The sequence below is a fragment of the Cnephaeus nilssonii genome (assembly GCF_951640355.1).
Source record: "Cnephaeus nilssonii genome assembly, chromosome: 7".
Taxonomy (NCBI): Eukaryota; Metazoa; Chordata; class Mammalia; order Chiroptera; family Vespertilionidae; genus Cnephaeus; species Cnephaeus nilssonii.
The window spans coordinates 88676386-88703418 of NC_137078.1; the positions used below are offsets into that span (position 1 = coordinate 88676386).

At 48.2% G+C, this 27033-nt stretch overlaps 1 protein-coding gene across 3 annotated transcripts in view; it reads right to left on the reverse strand.

Annotated features, from left to right (window-relative positions):
- Nucleotides 1-221: 221 nt before the first annotated feature.
- Nucleotides 222-27033, reverse strand: part of NCMAP (non-compact myelin associated protein) — a 38108-nt gene continuing 11296 nt past the window's right edge. The window contains exons 2-6 of one of the 3 annotated variants that reach the window (XM_079776708.1): nt 11110-11220; nt 10211-10300; nt 6797-6885; nt 5058-5142; nt 222-3023 (exon numbers count right to left, since the gene is read on the reverse strand). In XM_079776708.1, coding sequence (XP_079632834.1) covers nt 2882-3023; nt 5058-5142; nt 6797-6885; nt 10211-10269 — 375 coding nt within the window. In that variant the 5' untranslated portion in view covers nt 10270-10300; nt 11110-11220 and the 3' untranslated portion in view covers nt 222-2881. The remainder of the gene's footprint in view (nt 3024-5057; nt 5143-6796; nt 6886-10210; nt 10301-11109; nt 11221-27033) is intronic. The other 2 variants (XM_079776710.1, XM_079776709.1) reach the window with 2 other exon arrangements.

Genomic DNA, 27033 nt, shown 5'->3' on the forward strand with positions numbered 1-27033 from the left:
TAACATTTAATCAAGTTAACATGTTCCCAAACCCCCAGAACGGTCTGCTGATGGCGACCCACCTTGGCCATACTTCTTTCACAGCGAGGACAGGGTGTTTGAAAAGGCTCGGGCTTCCCCTCAGGACACTATTTACATTGTCAGGAAAAGGAAGTTTTTAGGAAAGCTCTTTGCCAGCTCTACAATTAATTGAAATCAACTCAACAAACATTTGATTTAAATTTTATTTTTTTATTTTTAGACATTGTCCTTTAAGCATTTAATATCTTTTATTGATTCAGTGGCCAACTAAGGCAGCATCTGCTCAGTTAGGAAAGGCACCTGTCAGAAACAAAATGCACAAATATACTGCAAGGTCCCGGCCACAGGAGACCGCCGAGGCTCCTTGAGAGCAGGGACTGTGACTTCGTGTGTTTAGTAGCACCTCAACTTGCACACAGGAGCCCTTACAGGACTTTTATCAGTTAAAACAAAACACTCAAATCCTTTTATTTCCTCCCCCTCCCACTTCTCTACTTCTCTTCTTTCCTCCATTTCCAAGCTTTCATTTAACAAAAGAAACACATACTAGAAGATAACTCCTCGAGTAATCCCAGGACCAGGCTACTAAGGGCGCAAGAGTCTGGTTTTAGAGCTGGAACATTAAAAAAAAAAAAAAAGTAAAAGTAAAAGTAGAATACATTTAGGTATTTGGAGCTTGAGTCCTTAAAGAAATGGCTTTGCCCTGGTTCCACACCTTGCTCCCTGGGCCTAAGTGGGGGGAGGGGGAGGGTGGGAGGGGGGTGAAGCAGGAATCTTTAGAGCTCTGGTGGGTTTAGAAAGGGCTCCTCTCGCTACAATCAGGGAAGCTCAAAGGAGTTACCAACTGGCTTTGCCCCGGCTTTCGGGTTTGGAAGCCAGACCCCTGACCTCCACTCAGACACATGGACAAGTCTGTCCTCTTGTTCAGTCCACAAAGGAATCCATGTTCTTTGAGCCAGGATGGTGAAGAGTGTGATACAACAAAAAGATGGACTTTGGAGTCAAAGAGACCTGGGTATGAGTCTTTGCGACTTACTAGCTGTGTGACTTTGGACAAGTACTTTTTCTCTTTGAGTTTGAGATTCTCATCTGCGAATGGAAAAAGAATACGCCCGAGGTTATTGGGAAAAATAATTCCTATAAGATAACTCGTATGAAAGCACCTTGCAATGTGCCTGGTACGTGGTGGATATTTAAACACAGTACAATAAAAGGTGTCTGGGGAGGAAGAATTTGCCAGTATTTCTCCAGACACATTGAAATGAGCATTTTTATGGTGGGATGCCATGAGCAGTGTGACCCAGGTGTCAGTCCTCTTACCTCCCCGATCCTCAATTTCTCCTCAAAAGGGATTCTAATCCCATGAGGGAGAGATTCCTAGAATTGAAGTTAAATGTCAGAGTGTGTCACTTTCTGTAACAGAGTAAGGATTGATTACCTTGTTTTCAAGATGCCTTCCATTCTAAGATGCACAATTGATTTTAAAAACAGCTGAGAGAGAGAGAGAGACAGAACAACTACATGAAGGGACCCATCCGTTTTAAGACACATGCTGAGTTCACAATCATTAAAATGTAAAAAAAAAAAATGCTTTGCAATTGAAGAAATATCCTAACAGCAGTGCCGGCTCCCATTCATTAAGCATTTGCTGGTGCCAGGCACTATAGACCTGCTTTACTGAGACCATGACTTGTTATTGTAACCCTGTGAGGCAGACGTTATCATTCTCAGTTCAAGGTCAAGAAACCAGATAAGGAGAGGTCAAGTCACATTCCCAAGGCCACACGACCAGGAAGTAGGGCTCGGAAGGCAGGGTCTTCTTAACTCCAAAATGCTTTCCCCTCTCGGCAGATTGTAGTCCAGGATAAGAAGTCAAAGAGGCCAGCTCTCTACAGAGAAATAAGTTGTGAACGAGGTACTTTGAATGTGTCCTGAATAGAATTCTGCAAGGTGACCAGGAAGGGCACAGGAAACATAAATAGAGCTGTAATCTAATCTGTCCAAACACTGGTTCTCGAGTGGACGTGTTAACCCGAGAGCCAGGATTGCTCAGAATGCAAATCGTGGGGAACGAAGAAATGAGACTGAGCCAGGGTTAATCCGCCGAGAGCGGAAGGAGGGGCTCTGAGCAGCCACCAGGCTGTTCCAGGCCCATAGAAACAGCAGCAATCGGTAGTGTCCTAGAGGCCATTAATCCTCAAGGTCACCCTATGCCTTCCAATCTGACTCTTACTAATGATTAGAACCCTTTGGAGAAGATTTCCGTGTTCTCCTCAATCTTTCTTAAAGAGGGAAAGGTGTGCTGACCAATCAATCGTCCTGAGCTAGTTAGCGGTCATCTAGTACGGAATAAGTTACAAATTAATGAGCAGGTTTTCTGGTTAGTTAGTCCAGTTAGTTCCTCTGATTATGGGATTGAATAGTTCGCTCTGCAAAGCTGTGGATATGGCCCTTACTCTGACATGACTCAGTTGTGACACTCTCGGGAGCATGCCCTGACCCCTGACACCTGACCCCTGACCAGAAAACTCCTGGGCTGTCTGTCTAGCTATCATTTTTGAGGGGAGAGAGCCAAACCCACATCATTGGATTCCCTTCATAGCTCTACCTCCTCAGATGACAAAAGGGTATTCCACAGCTTTTTGGTAAGGTGGCAGCAGAGATACGGACACAGTGGGGGTGGGGAGGGCAGGGCAGAATGGGGTTGGGCGTTGCCTGAAGCTTCAGGGATTGGATGAGATGCCCCTGTTGATCTGACTGGAAGGAACTCATATTGAAGCTGCCAAAGGAGAAACGCGCTTGTTGGTCTTGACCGGAGAAGGCTCTTCAGACAGTGGCTGAGACAGCACCAGGGTGGGGGTCACCGAGTCTCCACGTGGACGTCAGGAGGGCTGAAGGTCACACTTGCTGGGTGTTGGCTGCTGCTGCTGTTTGGGCCTTGGGCATAAGGGGAGACTGGCTTGGGGCCCTTGGGCTCCAGCTCCCGCCTTGCCCTCATTTTCCTGCAATGAGATACGCACACTCGGTTGAGTCTCTCTCCTCTTGTGCCCCAGGGAGTGGGTGCTGTGACTATGGCTCTGGCGAAGAGATTAATGTAGATCATCGTTAAATTATGTTGCTTAATTGCCAACCATTGAATTTCACAGCTGGACGGGACCTTAGACATTAGCTAGTCTGACCCTTTGATTTTTTGTTTAATCTAAATTAGATATTTTATTTAATTTTTTCATATTAATGAATGAGTCAACTGTCAGATAGGTGGCTGTATTAAAGACAAGACAAAGATGTTCCATTTTTGGTAGCATGAGTTAAATTTTGCAGCCTCGTTATACTTGCTAATTTTATTGCTAGAAATATTTAGTAACTTTGAACATAACTGAGAAGAGAATAAACTTAAAATGCATATCCTGTCTTTCATTTCATATGCCATAAAATTCAATAATTAACAACAATCATTCATTCTAATGTCTATGTATTTCATCTTGTTGACCTGTTATAATTCTTTTTTAAAAATTGCAAATCCTCAGAAAAGTTGCACAAATAGTACAATTAATATTTGAATACCCTTCACCAAACAGTGCACTGGCTGTTAACAATTTGCCAAATTTGTTTTCTCTCTCTCTCTCTCTATCCCCCCCCCCCCACTTACATACACACATACATATATACACACAGAATTGTGTGTGATTTCTTAAAATCACGAGCCATTTGTGAGTTAGTTGCAGACACCATGCCACTTTATCCCTTGATAGTACTAAGAACAAGGGCATTCTCCAATGTAACCACAACATAATTATCACACTTGGAGACCCTTCCATTTGAAAGATGATAAAATCGTCACTGAGAGGTTAAATGACTTGCCTGGTTTTGACAGACCAAACATCATTGTACACAGGGGTGAGTGGAGTCTTCATCCACCTTACCCGCTAGAAAAGGGGCTTAGAGTCCCATCAACGACAGAGAGAAATGAAGGGTAGACACGGGGGTTTGATGCCACTTCCTGGTTTGGGACAGACTCAAATTGTAACACCCCAAAGGTTTTCAAAAATAACTTATTACATATTATCATTATTATTACTTGTAGTGGTGTAGTATTTTCTTTGAAACGAAATGGACTGGGCTGAGTCCCAACTCTGGCAATTAGGGTTGCGTGACCTTGGGCATGTTACTTCACCTTCCTGTGCCTGTTTTTTCATGTCTAAAAATTTGGGGATAACAGTAGTACCCACCTCGTGGGGTTGTTGTGAAGTATTAAATGACTTAAGACATGTAAGAAGCTTAGGACCACGTGTGGCATGTAGTAAGCGATGAATATATGTCATCTACCAATATAAATAATATTAATTTTATGATGAAAACAGTGCATGTTTACTACTCCTCAAAAATAAGGATGCATGGACCCTTCCCCTACAAAAACCAACAACCAACTAACTAGCAACCAACTAACTACAGCCCCTGCTTGTTAACAACTTATAGTGTCTTATTTGAGCCCTCCTTGAATGTGTGTAATCCAGGTGTCTTATCATACTGTACATACTGTTTTTTAAACTTTGACAATTGATTTCTTCCTTGAAAAGAATGACCTTCTAGCAAAGTTGTGATTAGAGGTGATTAACACAAATTTTATTCTTCATGCAATCAAGTTCTATTACTTTATTTTATCTTATTTGGTCCCAGAAAGTGGAGTCATGTGTACATGTATTTGTCACCCCAAATATTCATGTGGTTCACCCAGCAGAGGACTGCCCAAGAGAAGAGGATTGAAACATCCCTCTATTGCCTGTATATATGTACAGGTGTTGGCCACCGTGCTCAAGGCCTATGTCATTGTCATGATCACTGTTGTATTTTAAATATATATCTCCAAGTACAAAAATATTTGGTCACTCTGAAGTTTCTATAGGAGAGCAGATATCAAAAAAGGGCCCACAAAGGGCTAGAGGATGAGGATGGACTCAAGGATGCTGCTGGGTACGTGACGGGCATCCACATGTGTTAGCTCCCATTCATTCTGGCGTCACTGAAGGGACCCATACCTGTTGTACACCTTCAGCAAGATCAGAACCACGGTGAAGATGATGATGACCACCACCACAATGGCAGCAACGATGGCTCCAGAACCTACAAGGAGGAGAGGAGAGATGACAAATGTGGGAACTGAAATGCGGAGGAGCATTCAGAGACTGGGAGGGGGCTCCTACTGTGGCACCTGACATCGCCCTGGGCCAAGGGGAAGACAAGAGAATGCTGCACCTCACTGCTGACCCCTGGACAGAGTCACATCTGAGCACCTCTACTCACAACGGGGCTTGGGAGCTATGTCCTCAGCACATCGCCTGCCAAAATTCTGCCTTGGGTCAAGTCCGGCGTAACACGGATTCAAACCTCTTTTGTGAAACAGGCAAGCAAAATACCCTTCCCTCTTTTTTCTTTTTTTAAAACTATTCTTCACCGGAGGATATTTTTTCCATTGATTTTTAGAGAGAGTGAAAGGGAAGGAGGGAGGGGGAAAAAGAGAGAGAGATTGGTTGCCTCCTGCACGTGCCCCAAATAGGGCCGAGGATTGAACCTGCAACCCAGTTACGTGCCCTTGACCAGGAATTGAACCCGCAACCCATCGGTGCATGGGCTGACACTCTAACCACTGAGCCACGCCGGCCAGGGCCCTTCCCTCTTTTTGATAATATGAAAGTAATATGTAATTTTTGTAGAAAATTTTGAAATTACAAACCAAAAAAGAAAGAGAGGGAATAAAAACCTCATTGTCCCAAGAATCACTGATTTTCTGCACATATATACACATTCACCTTAACCCAGCACCCTGCCAGCACCAGAGCCTGGACCTGTTCATTACTGGGGACACACCATGTGCCAGGAGGCCTGCTTCATTTGCAGAAGTGTATACCAAGTCAACTGGAATGACTGAAACGGACCCAGCCCTCCCCCAATACAATCAACTGGTGTTCTGAAGAGTGGCCCTCTAATGTTTCCTCCTGGGGACCCCTTGTTCCTGCAGATGTCTCACCTGGGCTAACTCCTCCCACCTACATTCATGTACTCCTTTGTGAACTGACGGGATGTGCTTGCCTCGCAAAATTAGTATAGAAGTAGCTACACTTTAAGGCGACCCATATAAGGACATCTTACAAAAAATTCAAATTCCCATGGCTCTCTAGACACCAAAACTCCCTAATGAGAATAATAGTAGTAATAATACTACCCATTAGGTACTTAGTACACATCTAGCTGCTCTAAGCTCTTTTTTTTTTTTTAAGTTTGGTTCATTTTATTTATTTATTTACTTATTTTAAATATATTTTATTGATTTTTTACAGAGAGGAAGGGAGAGGGATCGAGAGCCAGAAACATCAATCAGCTGCTTCTTGCACACCCCCTACTGGGTATGTGCCTGCAACCAAGGTACATGCCCTTGACCAGAATCGAACCTGGGACCCTTGAGTCCGCAGACCGACGCTCTAGCCACTGAGCCAAACGGGTCGGGGCGAGCTGCTCTAAGCTCTTAACATGGATTATCTCTCTTAATCCTCACTTGCCTTATGTGGTAACTTCATTAATATCCCATTAATAGATGAAGAAACAGGCACAGAGCAGTGAAGTCACATGCTCCAGGTCACCTAGTTGGCACGCAGTAGAACTGAGACCGAGACCCAGGCAGTCTGTCTCCAGAGCCCACGCTCTTGACCTCTAGCCCAGGAGCTGACCTTGACACTTGCCCCGCCGTCCCTCCCCAGCTGCCACGCCACGTTGATCTTACTCTTGTACAGAAAGTCATCGTCTCTGGTGGTCACGTTCAATGAGAAGAAGGTGGTACCGCCCAAAGGGGTGGCTGTGGTCATCTTGATCCTGGTGAGAATGAAGATGAAGTTTTGTTTCACATCAGAGTAAACTTTATAACCCCGGTGTGATGCTTCCTTTGGTCTTTATCTGGACGATTGGAGAATATTCAAGCCTTCAGCAGGTCAATACAAGCCCTTTACTATACGCTGAGTGGCCAGATTATGATGATCTCTGAACGCATAATAATCTGGCCATTCAGTGTACTTCTCTTGAGTACCTCATTTATTTGATATCAAAGATACTATAAATCGTGCACCTGCTCAGTTTTCCCCTTTGCACGAGCTCAGTGGTCAGCAAACTCATTAGTCAACAGAGCCAAATATCAACAGTACAACGACTGAAATTTTTTGAGAGCCGAAAACCGACTTCTGCGCATGGGCCACGAAGTTTCAATCACACTGTACGTGTGTGCCCGCACGTGGTAATTTGTGGAAGAGCCACACTCAAGGGGCCAAAGAGCCGCATGTGGCTTGCGAGCTGCAGTTTGCCGACCACTCTGCACTAGCTGATAGAAAGCTCAGGGCAAATAGGTGGTTGATCTCCAGCAAAAGTCTAGAATACTTTTGGTACCCATTTGAGATACAAATACACTGGCCAGATTATTATGCGTTCAGAGATCATAATAATCTGGCCACTCAGTGTATACTTTAGGGAATTAAAAATAATGTCTGATATTTGTAAAGAACTTCATTTTTCAAAGCAGTTTAAATCCATTCAACATTTATTAAACTCCTCCCGACCAGGTTCCTACAGAATGTCTGAATTGCTCTTCAGGAAACTGTGTGAGGGAGGCCATTATTATTATTGCCATTTAACTGATGAAACTGAAGCCCCCCAACTACATGGAGCCCCAAGTTTACCCAGCAGAAGTTAACCCAGGACATCTGCCTCCCACACTAGTGGGCTTTTCACCACCTGCAACAGTGTCTGGAATGATATTCCTGCTTTTAAATGTTTTATAATCTAAGGAGGCAATGGGGAAAAAATTAACTATGATTATGAAGTAGTCACTGACATAAGCCACGGGAGGAGATCAATTCAAATGGGCTTGTGGGTGAGAGGAAGGAGAGCAAAGGTCAGGTTGCACAAAGCCCTCCATGGGAAGAGAGTTAATGCATGTTGAGCATTTACTTATCATGCACCAGGCTCTGTCCCAGGTGCCTTCACGTACGACATAAGCTCATTTAATCCTCTCATTCTGCAGCTGAGCAAACAGGCTGAGTCGAGTGACTGAACCAAAGTCACACAGCTAGGAAGATGAGGAGCCTGGACCGGGAATCGAACTGTGACCTCCTGGTTCAGAGGTCGACGCTCAACCAACTGAACCACACTGGCCAGGGTATATATTATTCTTTTTTTTTTAAATACATTTTTATTGATTTCAGAGAGGAAGGAAGAAGGAGAGAGAGATAGAAACATCCATGATGAGAGAGAATCATTGATCGGCTGCCTCCTGCAAGCCCCCCACTGGGGATCGAATCCGCAACCCGGGCATGTGCCCTTGACCAGAATCGAACGGGGGACCTTTCAGTTTGCAGGCTGACACTCTATCCACTGAGCCAAACCGGCTAGGGCTATATTATTCTTTATAATTAAAAAATACTTCTGCCCTGGCTGATGTGGCTCAGTTGGTTGAGTGTCATTCCTTATACCAAGAGGTTGCTGGTTCAAATACGGTCAGGGCACATGCCCAGGTTGCATGGTGCGGGCTCCAGCCCCAGTAGGGGGCATGCGGGAGGCAGCAGATAGATGTTTCTCTCTCCCTCTTGCTTCCTCTTTCCCTAAAAAAAAATCAATAAAAAAACATTTAAGAATAATAAAGCCCTGGCTGGTTTGGCTCAGTGGATAGAGCGTGGGCCTGTGGACTGAAGGGTCCCGGGTTCAATTCTGGTCAAGAGCACATGCCTGGGTTGTAGGCTTGATCCCCAGTAGGGGGAATGCAGGAGGCAGCTGATCAATGATTCTCTCTCATCATTGATGTTTCTATCTCTCTCTCCCTGCCCCTTCCTCTCTGAAATCAGCTCGGATTGAACAAATGTTTACAATCATATTTTCTTCTGTTATTTATTTTTTAAAAAAACAATAGACTCAGTTGAAATCCCTTTTCTATTCTGTCTCAATCCTTCCCCCCTACCTTGGCTAATAGTGTATATTCTTTTCATCAAAGTTTAAAAAATGTTTACTACATATGTATATATCCATAAACATAGTGTATACCCATGAACAGAGTATAGATCCATAACCCTGGTATATATTGTGAGTCAACATATTTAGTAAACCAATATGAATTGAGCACCTACTAAGTGATTGACCCTGTGCTAGGAGCTGGGAATACGTTATGAAAAAAAAGACAAACTCCCGCCTCCAGAGCTCACATTCTATTTTATTTTATTTTGGGGCAGGGGGAGGGGGAGACGCTCACATTTTAGTAGAGAAAGACTGTAGGTGTGACCACGGCATTCTTGGGCTCAAAAAACAATCATCTCCCCAGTGCCCACACTTGTAAATCTGGCAGCAAAAGCCCTTCATGGGCCGTTTGCACCCTCTGTCTTCAAGCTTTCAGCTCCTCACCCCAACCTCTGCCAAAAGCTGTGACAATGGACCTCTCCATCGTCCCCCGTCATTCCTGGTCTTTGCTGTCTCTGGGCTGGCTGCCCTGGGCTTTGCCCTCCCCAGGCCCCCACCGGGGGCGTCTCCCGAGAGCCCCCACCTCTGGGCCGCTTCTCTGCCAGACCCTCCCAACTCCTGAAGGAAACACGCCTCCACTGGGGTCAGGTCGTCCGCACCCAGGCTGGGGCTCCCGCCGCAGAAGGACCCTCTGTGGCCAGGCCCTGTGGATCCATCGGGTGGACTCTGCCTTCACTTTCTCAGCTCTCCTCTAGGTCTCTGCCTAAAGCCTCCCGGCTCTTGTCTGTGCCTCCTCCTCCCGAAGACCAGCTCCTCAAGACGCCCCGCGAGGAGTCCCCTTGTGGCTCTGCCTCCTGACCTCCCCACCTTGGCCAGCGTTTCTTCCCGCTGGACTTCCTGTATCCTAATCGCCATAAACAGGCCCAGGTCGGCCATGCTCCACTGCCTGCTCCCAATCCAAAAGGATCACATCCTTCAAGACTCAGCCCGGCCACCCCAGGAAGAGCCCTCCCCAAACGGAATTAGCCGTCCTGTCCTCGCCCTCCCTCAGCAGCACTCAGAGACGAACACTCACACTCGACAGCGTGCGTCTCACTTGCTGTGGCTGGCAGTTCAGCCCCCAGGTTCATTGAGGGTAGAACCTGGTTCCGGTTCTTTCTCAAACCTTCTACCTGCCCCAGATAACGTGTCTGGATCCGCTCACCTTTGCCAGTGGAAGTACTTGGGGGCGTAATTGACCTTCTCCCAGCTTGGTTTGCTCATCTGTAAAATGAGGTAGCTTTTCCCAAGGGAGCTGAGGGGTAGAGGTTAAGTATGAAAAGTGCTTTTTCGAGTTCTAGTGGATATTAGGAAATATTTGCTGAACTAAATTACAGGCAGGTGGATCTGGAGCTCAAAACAACAACAAAACATTCTTTCTATAAAAATAAGTGTGGACCAATATGAGAACATGGCATGAAAGTCTCCCCCTCACCCCAGAACCCTGCCCTCTATTCCTAAGGAGAGATACCTGCCCTGCCCCCCACACTGTTCTCCATCCCAGCACATAGTTTTAATAGGCATCTGCCTATATACCCTCTGCTTCTATCCCCACCAATATCGAGCTGAGAAGATCCACCAGTAACGCTTTCTCAAAATTCCTTTTAAAAGCAGAAAAGAGAGGCATGTAGGGGCCGCTGATCAAGAGTCACTTAGTGAGGGAGACGCGGAATAATCACTGGATACGCTAAATCCTGCCCGTGCACACGTCCACCGTTAAACCAGCAAGCACAAAAATGACAGAAGCCACCACCCGAGGGCCTGCCACATGGCAAAACCTGGTGGCAGGTGTTTTTAGAAATCCATGCTTTGGTTTGATTTGTTAACTTATGTAAAACAGGGTTTCCTCTCCCCTTGTTTCAGGTGAGGCCCCCAAGACCTGGGGATAAAGCTAACTGTCCATGCTCACACAGCCTGGATGCTGGCCCTGCCACTTCAAAGTCTGTATTCTTCCCACTGCACCACCCTGCCGCGGGACCCACTAGGGGTCCAGGACAAGTCGCCACAGAAACATGCACGAATGCACACACACACACACACACACACACACAGACACACACTGACCAGTAATGCAGCCTCTAAGGCACCAGGACACGGCTCCTCTCGGGATGACTCCTGGGCAACCGCCCCAGTCCCAGGTGCAGCTCGTTCTCGGTGGGCCGGCTACTCTTCTTCCTGAGAGAGCAGTGAGCAATCTCAGAGCGTCTCCTGCCTCATCTCGGGGCCGAGGGCTCTCAATTACATCTCTGTTCCTGCCACATCAGAGAAGGCGGGGGGAGGGTGGTGGAACAGTGATGGCCAAGGTTGTGGGTGTTTTCATGTGTGGAGCCCCAGCCAGTCTTGTTAACCAAGTGAGGTCCAGTAGGGGGACTTCAGTATCAAATACTGCTATGACCAGGGTCTATGGCTATAGAAAAGGGGGGCGTATAGGAGTGGATGGGTTGGGTGATGCTGGTTTTCACTGACTGAAGTTAATTTAATAATAATAATAATAATAATAATAATAATAATAATAGCATAATATACTAATTAGACCGGACAGCCCAACGACCTTCCGGACGACCTTCTGGATGACCTTCCAGATGAAGCCGGGGCTGTGAGGGCCGAGCCCCTTGCACGAATTTCGTGTATCGGGCTCTAGTAATAATAATAATAATAATACAACTATGTGCGAGGCACTGCACTCAGTGTTTTGTGTGGAAGGTCTTACTGAATCCTCATACCTATCTGGCAAGGAAGGTGCAGTCACTGTGCCCATTCTACAGATGAGAAAACTGAGGCTCAGAGCAGAGTGAAATCAATATAAGCTCACCAAGCTAATATTGTAGCTGTGCTAGCATTCAAGCTGTGTCTGTCGGATTCCATAACCCCTTCCCCCAGTGAATCCTCCCAGTGAATCCACAAAATACAAATGGCCCAGCATCCAGAGTTCAAATCAACATCAGGCTCCTACGGAAAACCTACACAGGCGGGGGCGCAGCAGAGAGAGGCAGAGCCCTTGCCCCAGGCCCCTGACCCTGACTGGTCCTACCTTCCTGGTCCCTGCCCCGGGCAACACTCCGGACCGCTTCAGCAGAGCCTTAATTACACTTACAAAATCAACAAGGGATCGTTGTCCCTTGGGTTGTTTACAAATGGCCTTGTGTGGGAGGTCAGTTTGGGAAGTGATAGAGGGTCATGACCATGTACTCCTGAGCCACTCCCCGCTATTCCTTGGTCAAGTGTCAGAGCCAAATCTGGAAGACAAATGTTGCCAGGCCCGCCTGTCCAAAATATCTCCCCTACTGCTCTGCCCCAGAGGTGCCCTCCTTCCGCCTGGCCTGGCCTAAACGTTCCCTGTTGGATAAGAAAACAAAGACAGTACCAATCCTAGGTGACCCCTGCTCAAAAGGCCAACTGTCACTCAGAGTAAATAACCCATGGATGACCTTGACCCACCAAAACATTGCGATTGATTTCCCCAATCACCTGAGAGATGGGAGGTTCAGCATGGCTTGGTCTTTTCCACAGACAAAACCCCCACTGATCCCAAGCAGCCCCTGGAGCTGCTGGGAAGTTTTAATTATCAGAAAATTAATCTTCATGTCGGAACCAAAATTTCTCTTCTTGTGATTTTCGCCCATTGGTCCTAATTCTCCGCCCACAAAGGTAATCTGCTACCTCTTACACGTGACAACTGTCAGCTTAAAAGCACTTCTGTGGCCCTAGCCTGTTTGGCTCAGTGGTTAGGTCTTCATGTCGGCCCGAGACCATGAAGCTGGGTGAATTCAGGGTTGCAGGTTTGATTCCGTCAAGGGCTTGTACCTTATACCTCGGTTGCAGGCTCCATCCCTTGTCAGGGTGTGTGCGGGAGGCAACCAATTGATGTGTCTCTCTCACATTGATGTTACTCTCTCTCTGTCTCTCCCCCTCCCTTCCACTTGCTCTAAAAATCAATGGGGAAAAAATATCCTCAGGTGAGAATTAAAAACACACACACACTTCTATGCATGAAAGGTTCAATTCAATCTTCCATTGGATGGAGCAGTTAAGGTAGCTGATATCAACACTTCAATTTTACCTCCCACCAATAGGTGGCAATAGCAGTTGTTAAGAGTATGCCCCTTTGTACTTAACCTACAAAAGACTGGTAAACGTCCTGTGACCTCAACCTGTTTCTAAGTAAAGGCGTTTTCTGCCCTTGAAAACAGCAATTGTATGTTCTCTGATTCATTGCTTCTCAGGGATAAATAGTCCCAGATCCTTTAAGTAAACTTTGGGGTTCCTCACTTTTCTGTGTCAATGTCTCCCTTAAATTCAGTACCACAAACTGAACACATGACTCCAGAGGGGTCCTAAATGTCCGGAATGACATTTTTCTTGATTCTTATCAGAATTCTATGTGACCTTGGTCAACTGTCTTCACCTCTTGGGTTTTCTGATCTGTAAAACAGCAGTTTATAAACTCCAGAGGGTTGTTGTGAGAATTAAATGACATAAGTCATGTAACATATTTAGAACAGTGGCTGTGCACAAAACCTATTGGTATTACACTGGATTAATGCAAACAAATAGCTCATTAGCTTTACAGGGGCCACAGTACTGCTCATATACACCCTGTTGATGCACCCCTAAAACTTTTCAGACTTCTCTTATACTTGTTTATGGTCAATCAGAGCCAAAGATTGGTGAGTAAAAGGGCTTTCTAAACTGCAAAGTGCTGTGGCAATAAGAGGCAATAGCAGTTGCATTATTAATGGTAACGATATTAAGATGAGCTTCTGTCCAATAACTAGGTCTCCATTATGCTCTTGTGCAAATGTCTTTTTGAACTTAAGTGCAGGACTTTGCATTGATTCCTGTTAACCTTGACTTTGTTGATTTGGGCCATCAGGAAAGAAACTCCAGCTCCATGAAGTATGATGTCCTGAGGAGGGATTCCCCAGAACTGCCCGAGGGTTCCAATGTTCTCCTCCATCTCCACTGAGGGCAGAGATAGAGGAAATAATGACACCTCCCCCAGGAAGGCAAAAGTCCTAACGCGACTGGTAGAGCATGGGGGCAGCTGGGTGGGCCAAGGAAGAACAAGTAACAGATTCTTGGGGTAAGAATCAGGACAACAGCGTTGCCTTTCCCACTCGTTTTGCATGTGACTTTGGAAAGCTCTCCTCTCTCTGGACCTTAGTTTTCCCATCTGTAAAATGGTCCCATTTGAAGATGATCTCTAAGAACCTTTCCAATCTATAGTTCTATTGTATGCAACAGCTATTCATAGCTTCACTTAAGAACCAGTATTTTCATTTTTCTTTGTAGATACTGACTCGGGGGTGTTAGGAGAGGGAAGTCAGCACATGCAATTCACGCTGGAAGGCAGGAATGCTTCCTGGAAGGCATCTGAGTCTGGACCAGACTGAGGAGAACTCCACACAGGGGTTGGAAGTGGCAGCAGCGGTCCTTATGGGATGAACCTCCAAACACTCTGTGGGGCACATAGTAACCCAATTCTGCCTGAACCCTAAAGGGCCACCTCCTACACTCTCCATTCCTGTTGGGTTCCCCATCATCTCTCCCGCTCCATCTGCCTGCCTGTGCGTGGCTCTGTCCCCTTGTGTATTACAGCTCCCAAAGATGGGATCCAACTTAGTTTAATGTTCCCTTGAACTTGGGGCCATCCACAATTACAAACAAAATACTTGTTCCTTGTGGTTGGTTTTCAGAAATTAGGAAGCACATTTCTGGCTTCAGTTATCCACCCATCCACTCACGTACCCACCCACCTACCCTCCACTGCACACAATTTGCCTTCCACCTGTTCTTCTGTCCATTTGCCCTGTCATTCATTCAACCAGCGCCTACCACGTACATAGCACAGAGAGGATGCAAAGAAGGGCTGTGGGAATCATGTTCCTAGAGCTTAGACAGTGAGGATAAGAAGTGGAATTGTTTCCTTTAAGAATCTCTCTTTCAATCAATAATTATTGGGAATCATCTTCCTCATGTCTAGCCCAGCCTTGATCTCAGCAATGTCTGATCAATATCATATTGAAGTCCTATGGAAAAAGCAGTGGCTTGAAGATCTGGGTTCTAGGCCCACCACTTCTATGAAGTCTTATTTACCTACTCTGTCAAATCCTGCCTTGAACATTCTCCGTTTCTGATTTTCGTGGCCCACATTGTAAAGAAAGCTGCCTCAAGGAGCTCCCAACCCAAGACGCTCGAATCTAAGTTCCACATGCTAAGATTTATAAGTAGAAATCCCAGATGAAAGTGGTCACGGGGCCGATTTTTGCCTGGTGCCAAAAGGGTGGCACAAACAGTGCCAGGAGTCGGTGGGAGGATGAGACCTGTGGGCGTTGTGGTTGAGTCTGACCAAGAGCTGGAATGTGACCTGTGGCTTCCATCTGGCCCTCAGTCTTTGGGCACAAGCCAAGGGCCCGGCTCCCAAGGCTCCTCAAACTACACCTCCTGCATACATCTCCAGTGTCCCACTGTCCCCAAGGAGGAAAAAAAAAAGGCCCAAGGTTAAAGAATGTATGCCCTTAAGTGAATACGTCAGAAGAAAAGAATTCCACCTTGACATTCTAGTCAGGAAGGGGAGGGAGCCAACATTTAAGGAGACACGAACACAGTGCTAGGCACTAGGCTCCCGCATGTTTATCATGTAATCACTTCAACGGAGGCTCAGAGAGGTTGAGTGACTTGCTCCAAGGCTTATAGTAAGTGAGTGGAGGGGCCGAGACTCAAACTCACATCTTCTACCTCCAAACTGTCCGTGGCTGCCCAGCCTCCCGGGAGGTAAGCCATTGTCCTGGGGCACTGCAGGGTCAGCGCCCTGAGATGGCAGGGCTCCTCACACCCCGCACTGTGGCCACGGGGCCGGATAATTCTCCATTTCGGGGCCTGACCTGGGCACGGCAGGATGTTTACAGCATCCCTGGCCTCCAGCCACTAGATGCCAGCAGCACCCCTCGTTGTGGCTAAAATGTCTCCAGATGTTTCTCAGTCTGGGAGGCAAATGGCCTCTGGTGGAGAACTGGAGCAGAACAACACACCTGTCTCTTGACAGTGCCCTACCCTTTCCACCTGAGAAAGTCTCGACAGAAAGGGGAATATCCATCCGTGGATAGACAACCAGTAATAACAATGATGACGACAACCACAAACACAGCCACCATCAGGTGCTTGCTATGCACTGGTTGCCATGCCAAGTACTTCGTATATTGTTGGAAGCTGCCCATGGCCTTCCCTAGCAGAGAGGTGTGGACAAGGAGTCCGGAAGGCTGGTGAACCTTGAGCTCTGGCAAAGGTCAGAGCTATGCACCCATTGTTTAGTGGAGACAATGGAGCTGAAGCATCTTCCCCACCGGACAGTCATGTAAATCCTTACTGATAAGACAGTCTGCCTGTTACTGGAACTGCCTGCCTAAGGGCTATGGGTGTATCCCAAACTGAATAAAAGGATGACAAGGCCAGAGCAAAGCGGAGTCCTTCCTTGGGCTTCTGCCTGGGCGCCAATTTCCAAATCATTATTTCTTGTCTTGTCTCTTTCATTTGCGCGTGGCCTCCTCCAGAGCCCGAACCCTGAACCTGAACCCTGAACCATTCGGGACGTGGGACACTTGTAGTATATATTTTCTCAGATATGTTATCTCTGTTTCCAGATGGTGGAACTGAGGCTCAGTGAGGTTAGGTAACGCACCCAACGTTCCGGCGCTAACGGTAGAGCACAGGTAGGAAGCATTCGTTTCCTTGGCTGTTGTAACTAATCACCACACACTTAGTGACTGCAAACAACACAAATGAATTTTCTCGTCGTTCTAGAGGTCAGCAGTCTAAAATCAGTGTCACGGGGCTAAAGCGAGGAGTTGGCCGGGCTGTATTCCTTTTGGAGGCTCTGGGGGAGAGTCTGTTGCCTTGTCTCTTCCGGCTTCTGCAGGCCATCTGACTCCTAGGCCCAAGGCCCCTCCTCCACCTACATCTTCAAGGTAACAGTGAGGCATCTTCCTATCTCTCTCTTCCTCTGACCTCTGCTTCCATCTCTCTCCTCCCCTCTCTCACTCTCCTGCCTCCCTCGTGTAAGGACCCTTGTGATTACATTGGCCTCACCCAGGTAATTCAGGATAATCCCCTCACCTCTAGATCCTTATTCTCACCTACAAAGTCCCTTTTGTCATGTAAGGTAACACAGTCACAGGTTTGGGGATTAGGATGTGGATAACCTTGGGGGGGGGGCGGGGAGGGGTGTATATATGTAGGCTTTAGACTCTTATCTGTCTTACCTCAGGCTTTGTACTCTTATCTACTCTTGCCTCCCGTGCCCTGCCTGAGCAGACAATCCGAATAAGCCAGGAGCTGTGCAGGGCACTGAGGGGATCAGACGGGAGTGGTAGGTACTCAGGGGGGAGTACACATCAGGAGGGAGTACGTGAGAAGTCCATTGACGGGAGCAGAGAAAGGGTCCCGAAGACAATGGACCAGTGCAGGGTTGTGGGGAGGGGGCTCAGGAGTCCACTGGGCAGGCCTGATTCCTTCCCTCCAGGCAAGTCTCAGCACCTACCTCCACCCTAACGTCAAATACATCTGTAGTTCATCCTGTCCTGAAGGACCACCCCCCCCCCCCCCCCCCCCAGCCCTCACCACCCAGGATCCTGTCCCATCTGTGGGGTTCATTTGCCCAGTTAACTGGTAACCATTCTCAATTTTTTCTTTCTCCATCTCCTCTCTGCCAATGTAACCTAACTTAAAATATAGATATACAGCCTTGCAGGTAGCCTAGCATACACTAACCTTTATTTAGAATTAATAACCTGTAGCCTGGCCAGCATGGCTCAGTGGTTGAACGTCGACCTATGAACCAGGAGGTCACGGTTCCATGGTCAGGGCACATGCCCCGATTGCTAGCTCGATCCTCAGTGTGAGGCATGCAAGAGGCAGCCGATCAATGATTCTCTCTCATCGTTGATGTTTCTATCTCTTTCTCCCTTCCTCTCTGAAATCAAGAAAAAAATAAATTTTTTAAAAAAGAAGTAATAACCTGTTAACCCACTTAGATCACCCTGGATACTAGAAGGCTTGTGTAACCATACCCTGAAATTTGCTAAGAGTTTAGCAGAAGGGCTGAGACTTAATAAGTTAAACTTTTCTCCATATCTATGCCATCCCTGACATTGACAAGAACCAGAACTGTTTTTTTCAGGGATAAGCCCAAGATGCTTTGCGGGACCTGGGGACGGATCCGGCTCAAATCACCCGGGGCTGGGAGAAGCGGCCTGGAGGACTATACCGCCCACTTCAAGAACTCTAAATCTCCTCCCGTTCCTCCCATGGGTGGAGATTTCCCACCATTTTTTCACATGCGGCATAAGTATTGGCATGTTGTCTAAAGGTGCATGCGCAGTAAGGCCCCCACCTGGCCATGCGACGATGAAGCTCACTTGCTGTTTAAGCATGATTTCCCCGAATGAAGACGAATCCGATCCTTTGCTGGGGCAGCTGCTTTGGGAAGTGACCTTCCTCCACCTCTTGCCCCCACGGGTGTCCTTGCCTGACAGCTCTCAACCATGTCCGTTCCTTCTCATAAAATCTTCTCTGAGTTGTCTTTTGCCCTAGCAACTACTGAGTAATTGGACCCGGTTCCGTCCGGAAGACAGAGGGCTTAGAAGGCCTTTAATCTTGTAAATCCACTCCCTGTCCTATTCTGGTGTGCAAGGATGCCCTTCAGCTGCAGGGCCCCTCCAGGAGCCCACTGGTCCATCCCTTTACAGAAATGAGACGCCACACTGCCTGGGTTAGCCCGCCCATCCCGCCCCAGCCGGCCAGCAGTCCTGGGCTCCGCAGTGACTTAGGGGTGACTCTCCTGACCCATACGAAAACAGAGGTAAAAAGAATAAATTCGGTTTTGCCTCATTCTGGGAGAAATTATGCTTAGGATCTATATTTTTCTTTTAAAAATTACATTTTTCTGGTTAAACATAGCCGATGGAACACAAGCATTCATCTCGGCTTCCTCCTGAGATGCCTCCCAAATGACAGTAAAGCAATCAAGACCTGTAGATCCACAGGCCCAGGGGAAGGAGAGAAGACAGCCATGGGAGAGAGGCCGGGCCAGGTTTGAAAGCAGGAGGAGCTGATGGCTGAGTGGAAAAGGCCAGGGCCCAAACCGGCTGCCGGGAAACCCATAAAAGCTGATGTCGCTGACGAAACCCCAGGAAGACTCAGGAATGGGTGGCAGCAGATGCCACCAAAGGCCAGGCTCCCACGTGGGGCTGAAAAGAGGAACTGGCAGCTCAGCTCCATTCCCTCCTCCTTGGGTCCCCCGGGCATCGGCTTCCTCTGCCCCGAGGAAAGCGGTAAGTTCACCCTCTGCAGAGTGAATCAGGAGGTAGACCTGCACAGCCCCAGATGACAGCCACGTGTGGCCATTTACATTTAAATGAAAATTAATTAAAATTAAATAAAATTAAAAGCTCAGTGTCGCCCTAGCTGGCTTGGCTCAGTGGGTAGAGCATCCTGGGTTGCAGGCTCGATCCCCAGTAGGGGGCGTGCAAGAGGCAGCGGATCAATGATTCTTTCTCATCGTTGATGTTTCTATCTCTCTCTCCCTCTCCCTTCCTCTCTGAAGTCAATAAAAAAAAATATATATATATATACACATATATATATCCTCTCTAATAAAATGGTAATATGCAAATTAACCATCACTCCGCTACATAAGACACACCCACCAGCCAAGCCACGCCCACCAGCCAATCAGGGCGAGTATGCAAATTAACCCCCATCCAAGATGGCTACAGGCACAGAGAGCAAGGTTTCCCAGGTAACAGAGCAAGCCAAGCCATAGCCATCGCAGGCCTAAGCCTCCACTCAAGCTACAAAGTTTCAATTATAGAAGGTAAACAAATTCAAACAAATGGCGGCAGAATAGAGCTTGAGAGAGCAGGCCAGGGTTGCTGGTGGCAACAGGGGAAGCAAAGCTTTCCGCACACCCTGGCCGGGCTCACCCACTTACGGCTACAAAGTTTCAATTATAACGCCAACACAAATGGCTGCCGCCTCCGAGGGAGCCCCAGGCTTGCCTCCGCTCCAGGCTGCAAAGTTTCAATTGTAGAAGGAAAATAAATTCCAGATACCAGGCCTCCGCTTGGGTTGCCAGGGGGCGTGGCCGGCCTGCAAACCACCACAGACCCCTCACTCAGGCCGCCCCACGCCCCAAGGGAACCCCCACCCTGATCAGGGACACCCTTCAGGGCAAACCAGCTGGCCCCCACCCCTGTACCAGGCCTCTATCCTATCTAATAAAAGAGTAATATACAGATTGATCATCACTGCAACACACAATATAGCTGCCTCCATGTGGTCAAAGATCCTTCCCCCATGTGGACACAAGATGGCCACTACAAGATGGCCAGCAGGAGAGGGCAGTTGGGAGGCACCTGGCCTGCAAGGGAGGGCAGTTGGGAGGCACCCGGCCTGCAAGGGAGGGCAGTTGGGAGGGATCAGGCCTGCAAGGGAGGGCAGTTGGAGGTGATCAACCCTGCAGGAGAGGGCAGTTAGGGGTAACCAGGCCTGCAGAGGAGGGAAGTTGGGGGCAAACAGGCTGGCAGGGGAGCAGTTAAGCATCAACCAGGCTGGCAGTGGAGTGGTTAGGGGGTGATCAGGCTGGCAGGCAGAAGCGGTTAGGGGCAATCAGGAAGGCAGGCAGGCAGGCAAGCAGTTGGGAGCCAGCAGTCCTGGATTGTGAGAGGGATATCCGACTGCCCGTTTAGGCCCGATCCTGGTGGGATCGGGCCTAAACGGGCAGTCGGACATCCCTCCAGGAGTCCCAGATTGGAGAGGGAACAGGCTGGGCTGAGGGACAACCCCCTGCCGTGCACGAATTTCGTGCACCAGGCTTCTAGTATATATATATAAAAGAAAGGGTGCTAAGAAGTTAAAAATTGACAAAAGAAATAAAAATTTAAAAAAAGGCTTGGAAGATTGACAAAATGTCTTATAAAGTGGAACAAAACAGATAACTCCAAGAGGTCCAATAACCTAATAAGAATTCCAAAAGTGATTAAGCAGAGAAAATTGAGGGGAGGAAATTGTCAAATAAAAACTAATACCTCAACATTTCCCAGAAGTGAAGGATATGAATTTTCAGAATGAGAGGACCCTCTGAGTCCCCAGAATAATGAATGAAAAAGACCCACAATAGGGCTCATCATCATGACCTTTTAGAGCACAGGGCATAAAAAGAATACTCCACATATGTCCATAGATTTTAAAAAAAACAACTCTTTTTAAAAGTTGATTTGAGAGAGAAACATTGATTTGTTGTTCCATTTATTTATGTATTCGTTGGTTGCTTCTTTTATGTGCCCCGACTGGGGATCAACCCACAACCTTGGGGTACCCTTGGGGTATCAGGATGATGCTCTAACCAAATGAGCTCTTTGGCGAGGGCAGTTTTATTCTTCAGGCCAAATACAAAGAACCAACAATCAGACAAAACCAGAATGGCACTGGGTTTGACAGCAGCAGCACCAGAAGCTCTAAGACAACCCTCCAAAAGGCTGAGGGAACATAATTTCCAGCCGAGACGTGGATAGCAAGCCAAGCTAAATATTGAACGAAAGGGCACACGAACGATATTTTGGGGCATGCAAGGCTTTTAAAAAAATCCACTGTGCCCCATGCACCTTTGCCCAGGAAGCTCCTAGAGGACAGGCCCCACTAAAGTGGAAGAGTAAGCCAAGGGGGCGCAGCACACGGGATCGGGGACTAGGGGGTTCGCAGGGCCACCACTCTGCAGCAACCTGGGGGTGACCAATCCCACGGCGGGGGAGGAGGGAGGTGCAGGGGATTCACCAGCCACGAAAAAAAATGAAACCGGGAGATTTTCAGACTGAAAGGAGAACTACTTTTCTGTTGGAGGGTTTGGGGATGAATTTATGGTAGAAAACAAAGCTCTTCCAAAAGCCTGAAGGAACCTAGCTTCCCCCTCCCCACACACCATCTCTCCCCACTCCCCACAACCTCTGCGATGGCCCTCCGAGGCACACCCCTGTGACCACAGGGTTCTGTGGAACCCTGTCTGAGAACTACTAAGCCCAATGCCCTCTCCTTACAATTGGGGAAACTGAGGGCCAGCACGGCCCCCCAGGGGCACACAGAGAGAGCGAGTTCACTTGGTGGGTTTTGGAGAACTCCTCTGATTCATTTAAGACAAGAGCAGTCACAATAGTAAGATCTAAACCAAACCTGGAGGAACCCAGCTGGTGAGTGAGGTCCCACCTGGCCTGTGTTACCCACCTTAGCTGTGGGTGCTTTCAATCCGAGGGGATTGTAACTGCAGGAAATTCCTAAAAAGAACAGATGTAGCTACTTCTAAGTTCCTGAGCTACGTCTCATTACCACCTATTAAAGCAAGAACACGTAGATGTAATTGAGTTCTGTACACCATGGACAAGCCAACTGTAAACCTCTGGGGAAAAGTTGGGGTGGGAGTGCAGGGGGAAGAAAACCACATAAATGAGTACCAACCCTCTCCTTGGAACAGGTGCCCTGACCCCCACTGCCCTTGGGGAGATCCTTATTATTCTTTTTAAGAATCAAGGCCAATGTCCTCCTACGAACTCCAATAATCAGACTTGGTCCCCAATGCCGACATTTCAGGGGTCTCACTTTTGATTCTCTGCCTCTGTCCACGTTTTCCAGGGGCTTGGCTAACCTCAAGGTGTTTGCAATTAATGAGTGAAGGATGTGAACGCTGGAGTACCTGAACTTGAATATGAAATTCCAAGAAACCTACGACTCTGTAACCCGTGACATCCTCTCTTTGCCTCTCAACGTCCTGGTCTATGAAGCTCATCTCCTTACCTATTTAACAGGGTCACCACCAAAACCCCAGCAGAGAGGCCTGATGTGCGGGCAAGCACCTGGGCTGGAAGTTAGGAGTCCTGGGTTCGAGTCTTACCTGTGCTGCTTACTCGCTGTGTGGCCGCGGGCAAGCCACTTCTTCTGTCTGGACTTCAGTGTGCTCTCCTGCAAAATGCGCAGCTGGGGCCCCGGGGCCTCCTCCTCAGGCTCCTTCCACCGTGCGACTCCCAGCCGCCCAGTTCGGTTCAGGACGTGGCCCCTCACCCTCCCCGAGGCTTGCCTGCCTCCCACACCCTCCATTCCAGAAGAAACACCCTTCCCCTTTCCTGCCCAGGCTCGGCCTGGCAAGCGCTGGGCTGCCGAGAGGACGGGAGGTGGGGAAACGGGCCCAGCAGTTCAAGCCTCCGTGGTGAGAGCTGGCCCGTGGCCAGTCACAACAGGCCTGGAGCTACAGAGGGCATTTGTCTGGGGGACCCACGGTCTCACGTAAACCTCCGCTCTCCGTTGGCCCGCTGCCTCTTTTCTCCCTCCCGCCAGGCGCAGTACCAGCACCGGCTTTGCTGTGAAGGGGGCTGTGGGTGCTGCACAGAGCTGAGCAGCCCCTCGATGGGCTGGGAAACTGGACAGAAGGAGGCAGGGGGGACGGTGAGGTGGCCACAGTGAGGGTGGAGGGTGGAGACAGTGGGGGCGGGGGACGGGGAGAAGCAGGAAAGGCTTAGGACCCAGCAGTGGGGCAGACCAGGGGCAGGAGGAAGGGGCTGGTGCCCGACTCCCTGGTTGATTAGCCAAGGGCTGTGAGCTAGGCACTTCCTTCTCTCCTCCAGGCCTCAGTTTTAAGTTGGGACTGACTGTCCCACCCTTATGCTGTGAGAACTAAAGTAAAACGATGAACTTACAGTGTGATGCCGTGGAGAAAGGGTTTGGAGGTAGATGAACCTGGGTTCAAATCCCACACCTATTTACCTCTAAACTCACTGTGGTGGGTAACTCATTTACCCTCCATGAGCCTCATTTTCCTCACCTGAGGTGTGTGTGCAGCTAAATAAGAGTGTAAGGATTAGCCCTAGCCGGTTTGGCTCAGGGGGTAGAGCGTCGGCCTGCAGACCAGAGGTTTCCGGGTTCGATTCTGGTCCAGGGCAAGTACCTTGGTTGCAGGCTCCTCCCTGGCCTGGGCCCTGGTCGGGGCTCCTGCAGGAGGCAACCAATCGATGTTTCTCTCTGTCTTTCCCTCTCTCTTCCACTCTCCCTAAAAATCAATGGGAAAATAGCCTCAGGCAAGGATTAAGAGTGTAAGGATCAGATGAGAACCGATAGAAGGTATCTGCTTAATAATAGGTTTGACTTGGTCAGGGCCACCTCATGACTTTTGTGGGTCCCTCCCACCGTAATAAATGTTCATGGCCTCTAAACATTGTATTTTTTCTGATGTGAGAAGAAGTTGAAATATTTTTCTCCCACCCTAAAAGTTGTTCCCCTTTTTTAAAAAAAATATATTTTATTGATTTTTTACAGAGAGGAAGAGAGAGAGATAGAGAGAAACATCGATGAGAGAGAAACACCGATCAGCTGCCTCTTGCACAACCCCTACTGGGGATGTGCCCGCAACCAAGGTACATGCCCTTGACCGGAATCGAACCTGGGACCTTTCAGTCTGCAGGCCGACGCTCTATCCACTGAGCCAAACCGGTTTTGGCAAAAGTTGTTCCCCTTGATTTTAAAATAAATGAAAAGATTTGGAGGAGGGAACCTGGCCAGTTGGTTAGATGGCATCGTCCCAATCTGCCACGGTTGTGGGTTTGACCCCCAGTCAGAACACATACAAGAAGCAACCAATGAATACATAAATAAGTGGAACAACAAATCAATGTTCCCTCTCTCTCAAATCAATAAATTAAAAAAAAATTTTAGGGGGAACCCAAGTCTACCTCATATGAGAACTTATGATGGTACAAAAGTCCCCCCAGGTTTTAGATCCTGCAGACCCCTTCAGTCTCATCCCTGTCTGAGCTCAGCCCTGTCAGTCTCTCCTATCCCTGCCACAGGGCCTTTGCATGTGCCAAGCACTGGCCTCACCTACTGACACATGATGTTTGAACCCAAGTGTTACTTACGATGTCTGTGCTGTGCACTCCGACAGCACCATGTCCCTCTCTCACCACTAGTTGTACTTAGCATCCTCTATTTGATGAACGGCCGTGTCCCCCACCAGACTCTGGGCTCTATGAGTGAAGGGGCTGTGTCGATTTTTATTCACCTTTTGGATCCCCAGAGCCTGGAACACTGCCTGGCACATTGTAAGTATGAACACAGTCGTTGAGTGAAATAAATGACTGGCTAAGTGAGTGAGCAGTGGTTGTTCAATACTTGCTGGCTGAACTGCAGCATCGACCAAGCATTGAGCACAGATCACCTGGCTCATGCCTTCCCACCACAGTGATGAAGATGTGACAAATGCCATGGAGCTCAGAGAGGGAGAGGTGCTGAGCAGGGGGCGGGGAGGAGGGCTGTGGGGTCAGGGTAACCTGGGTCTGAATCCCAGTAATATATTAATAGGTCATATTTACTTGGTTCTCCGTACCAAGCCCTCTACTAAGTACTTGATGTTTATTGTCTCATGGACCCTAAGTGAAACGCACACTACAGTTGAAAATACTCATGTGAGGAAACGGAGGCCCAGAGAGGTTAAGTAACTTGTCTAAGGTCACCAACTGAGGTGGCTTGTGAACCCAGGCAATCTGACTTAGTGTCTGCTCCACATTTTGAAGGCGTGGCAATAAGAATAGACATTTAAAAAGCACGATGTGCCAAGCACATGCCTGAAGACTCTACAAAGAAGTTTTTCTTTGTATAGTTTTTACTTCATTTTTTATAACATTTCACCCCATGACAACCCTATGAGGAGAGTATTACTATCTCTATCTTACAGGCAAAAACCCACTGAGGTCCAGAGAGGTTAAGTAACTTGCCTGAGATCACACAGCCAGCAAAAGGGGTAGAACTGGGTGGAACCCAGGCAGAACACTCGAGTTCATGCTTTTAACCTCTCCACTTCACAGGTGCTTGGTGAATGAGCGTTTTCATTATTATTTTACTGGGATTTTGCCAAGTGAAGAAGGGAGGAGCAACATTCTAGCGGGGAGAACCTGCGGGAGTGAAGATGGGGGACAGGAGGTGGGGATGAGCACACTCAGGAAGGGAAGTATGAAATTTGGTGAGGGGATGGGACGGGGAAGGTCAGAATGGAGAGTAGATGTGAGGGAGGTATTGGGACTAATTGGGAACTTCCTCCATAGGGAGACGCTAGCATGCCTGGCTCTCTTGTTATGAATTCCGTATTTGATGTTTGAAAAACTCAAGCGTGTCAGAGCCAGACTGACCTGGCTCTGCTGGGTGCCCCTTGGAAAGCTACTTAACCTCTCCCCTCCCCCACCTCCAGTCTCGCCAGAATTAAGGCTAAAATCAGTGATTGATCTAGAGCCACCAACATTCCTGGAGACCCAAGCTCAATAGACGAGGGAGGAAAAAGAAGAGGAAAATGTCAAGCTATGCAGTTTCAAAGATGTGTTCACGACTGAGAAAAGAGAATAATTGTAATCTATTTCCTTCTCCCTCCCGCTGTGTCAACTCGGGGTTATATAACTGAACTTCTCTGTGAGGTAACCCCTGGGGGCCTCCAGAGGCAGGGTTGGCAGTGACATAACTATTTCTGTGCTCTCTGCCCAGGTTCTGAGCAAACACCGCAGCCTGGGAGGGAGGCCGCGGCCAGGAGGAAGCTGGGTGAGGCGTGAGCGCTGGCTGGAAGTCAGGAAGGAGACCCGCGTTCCAGGCCCAGACCTGCCTCGAGGGACATCAGGTGACAAGCTTTCATGGCAGAGTGACCTGGGGGGAGAGATGCCGGTGTGGGCTGGGAGTCGTGGGAACCTAGGTCAGTCCTCTTGGAGGAGAGAATGAAGTCCGCTCCCCACCTTGGCCTGGCATTCGGGGCCCTTCACGCCTCTCCCCCCTCCCATGTTGGCACCCCCCTTGGAACTACTGAGCTCCCTCGGGCAGTGTCCCCTCTCCCCAAGTGTCCTCCCTGCCCCGTGCACTGGTGGTGACAGGGGAAACAAAGACATGGGTTTCAGAGTGACACGTGGGCTTGAGTTCAGG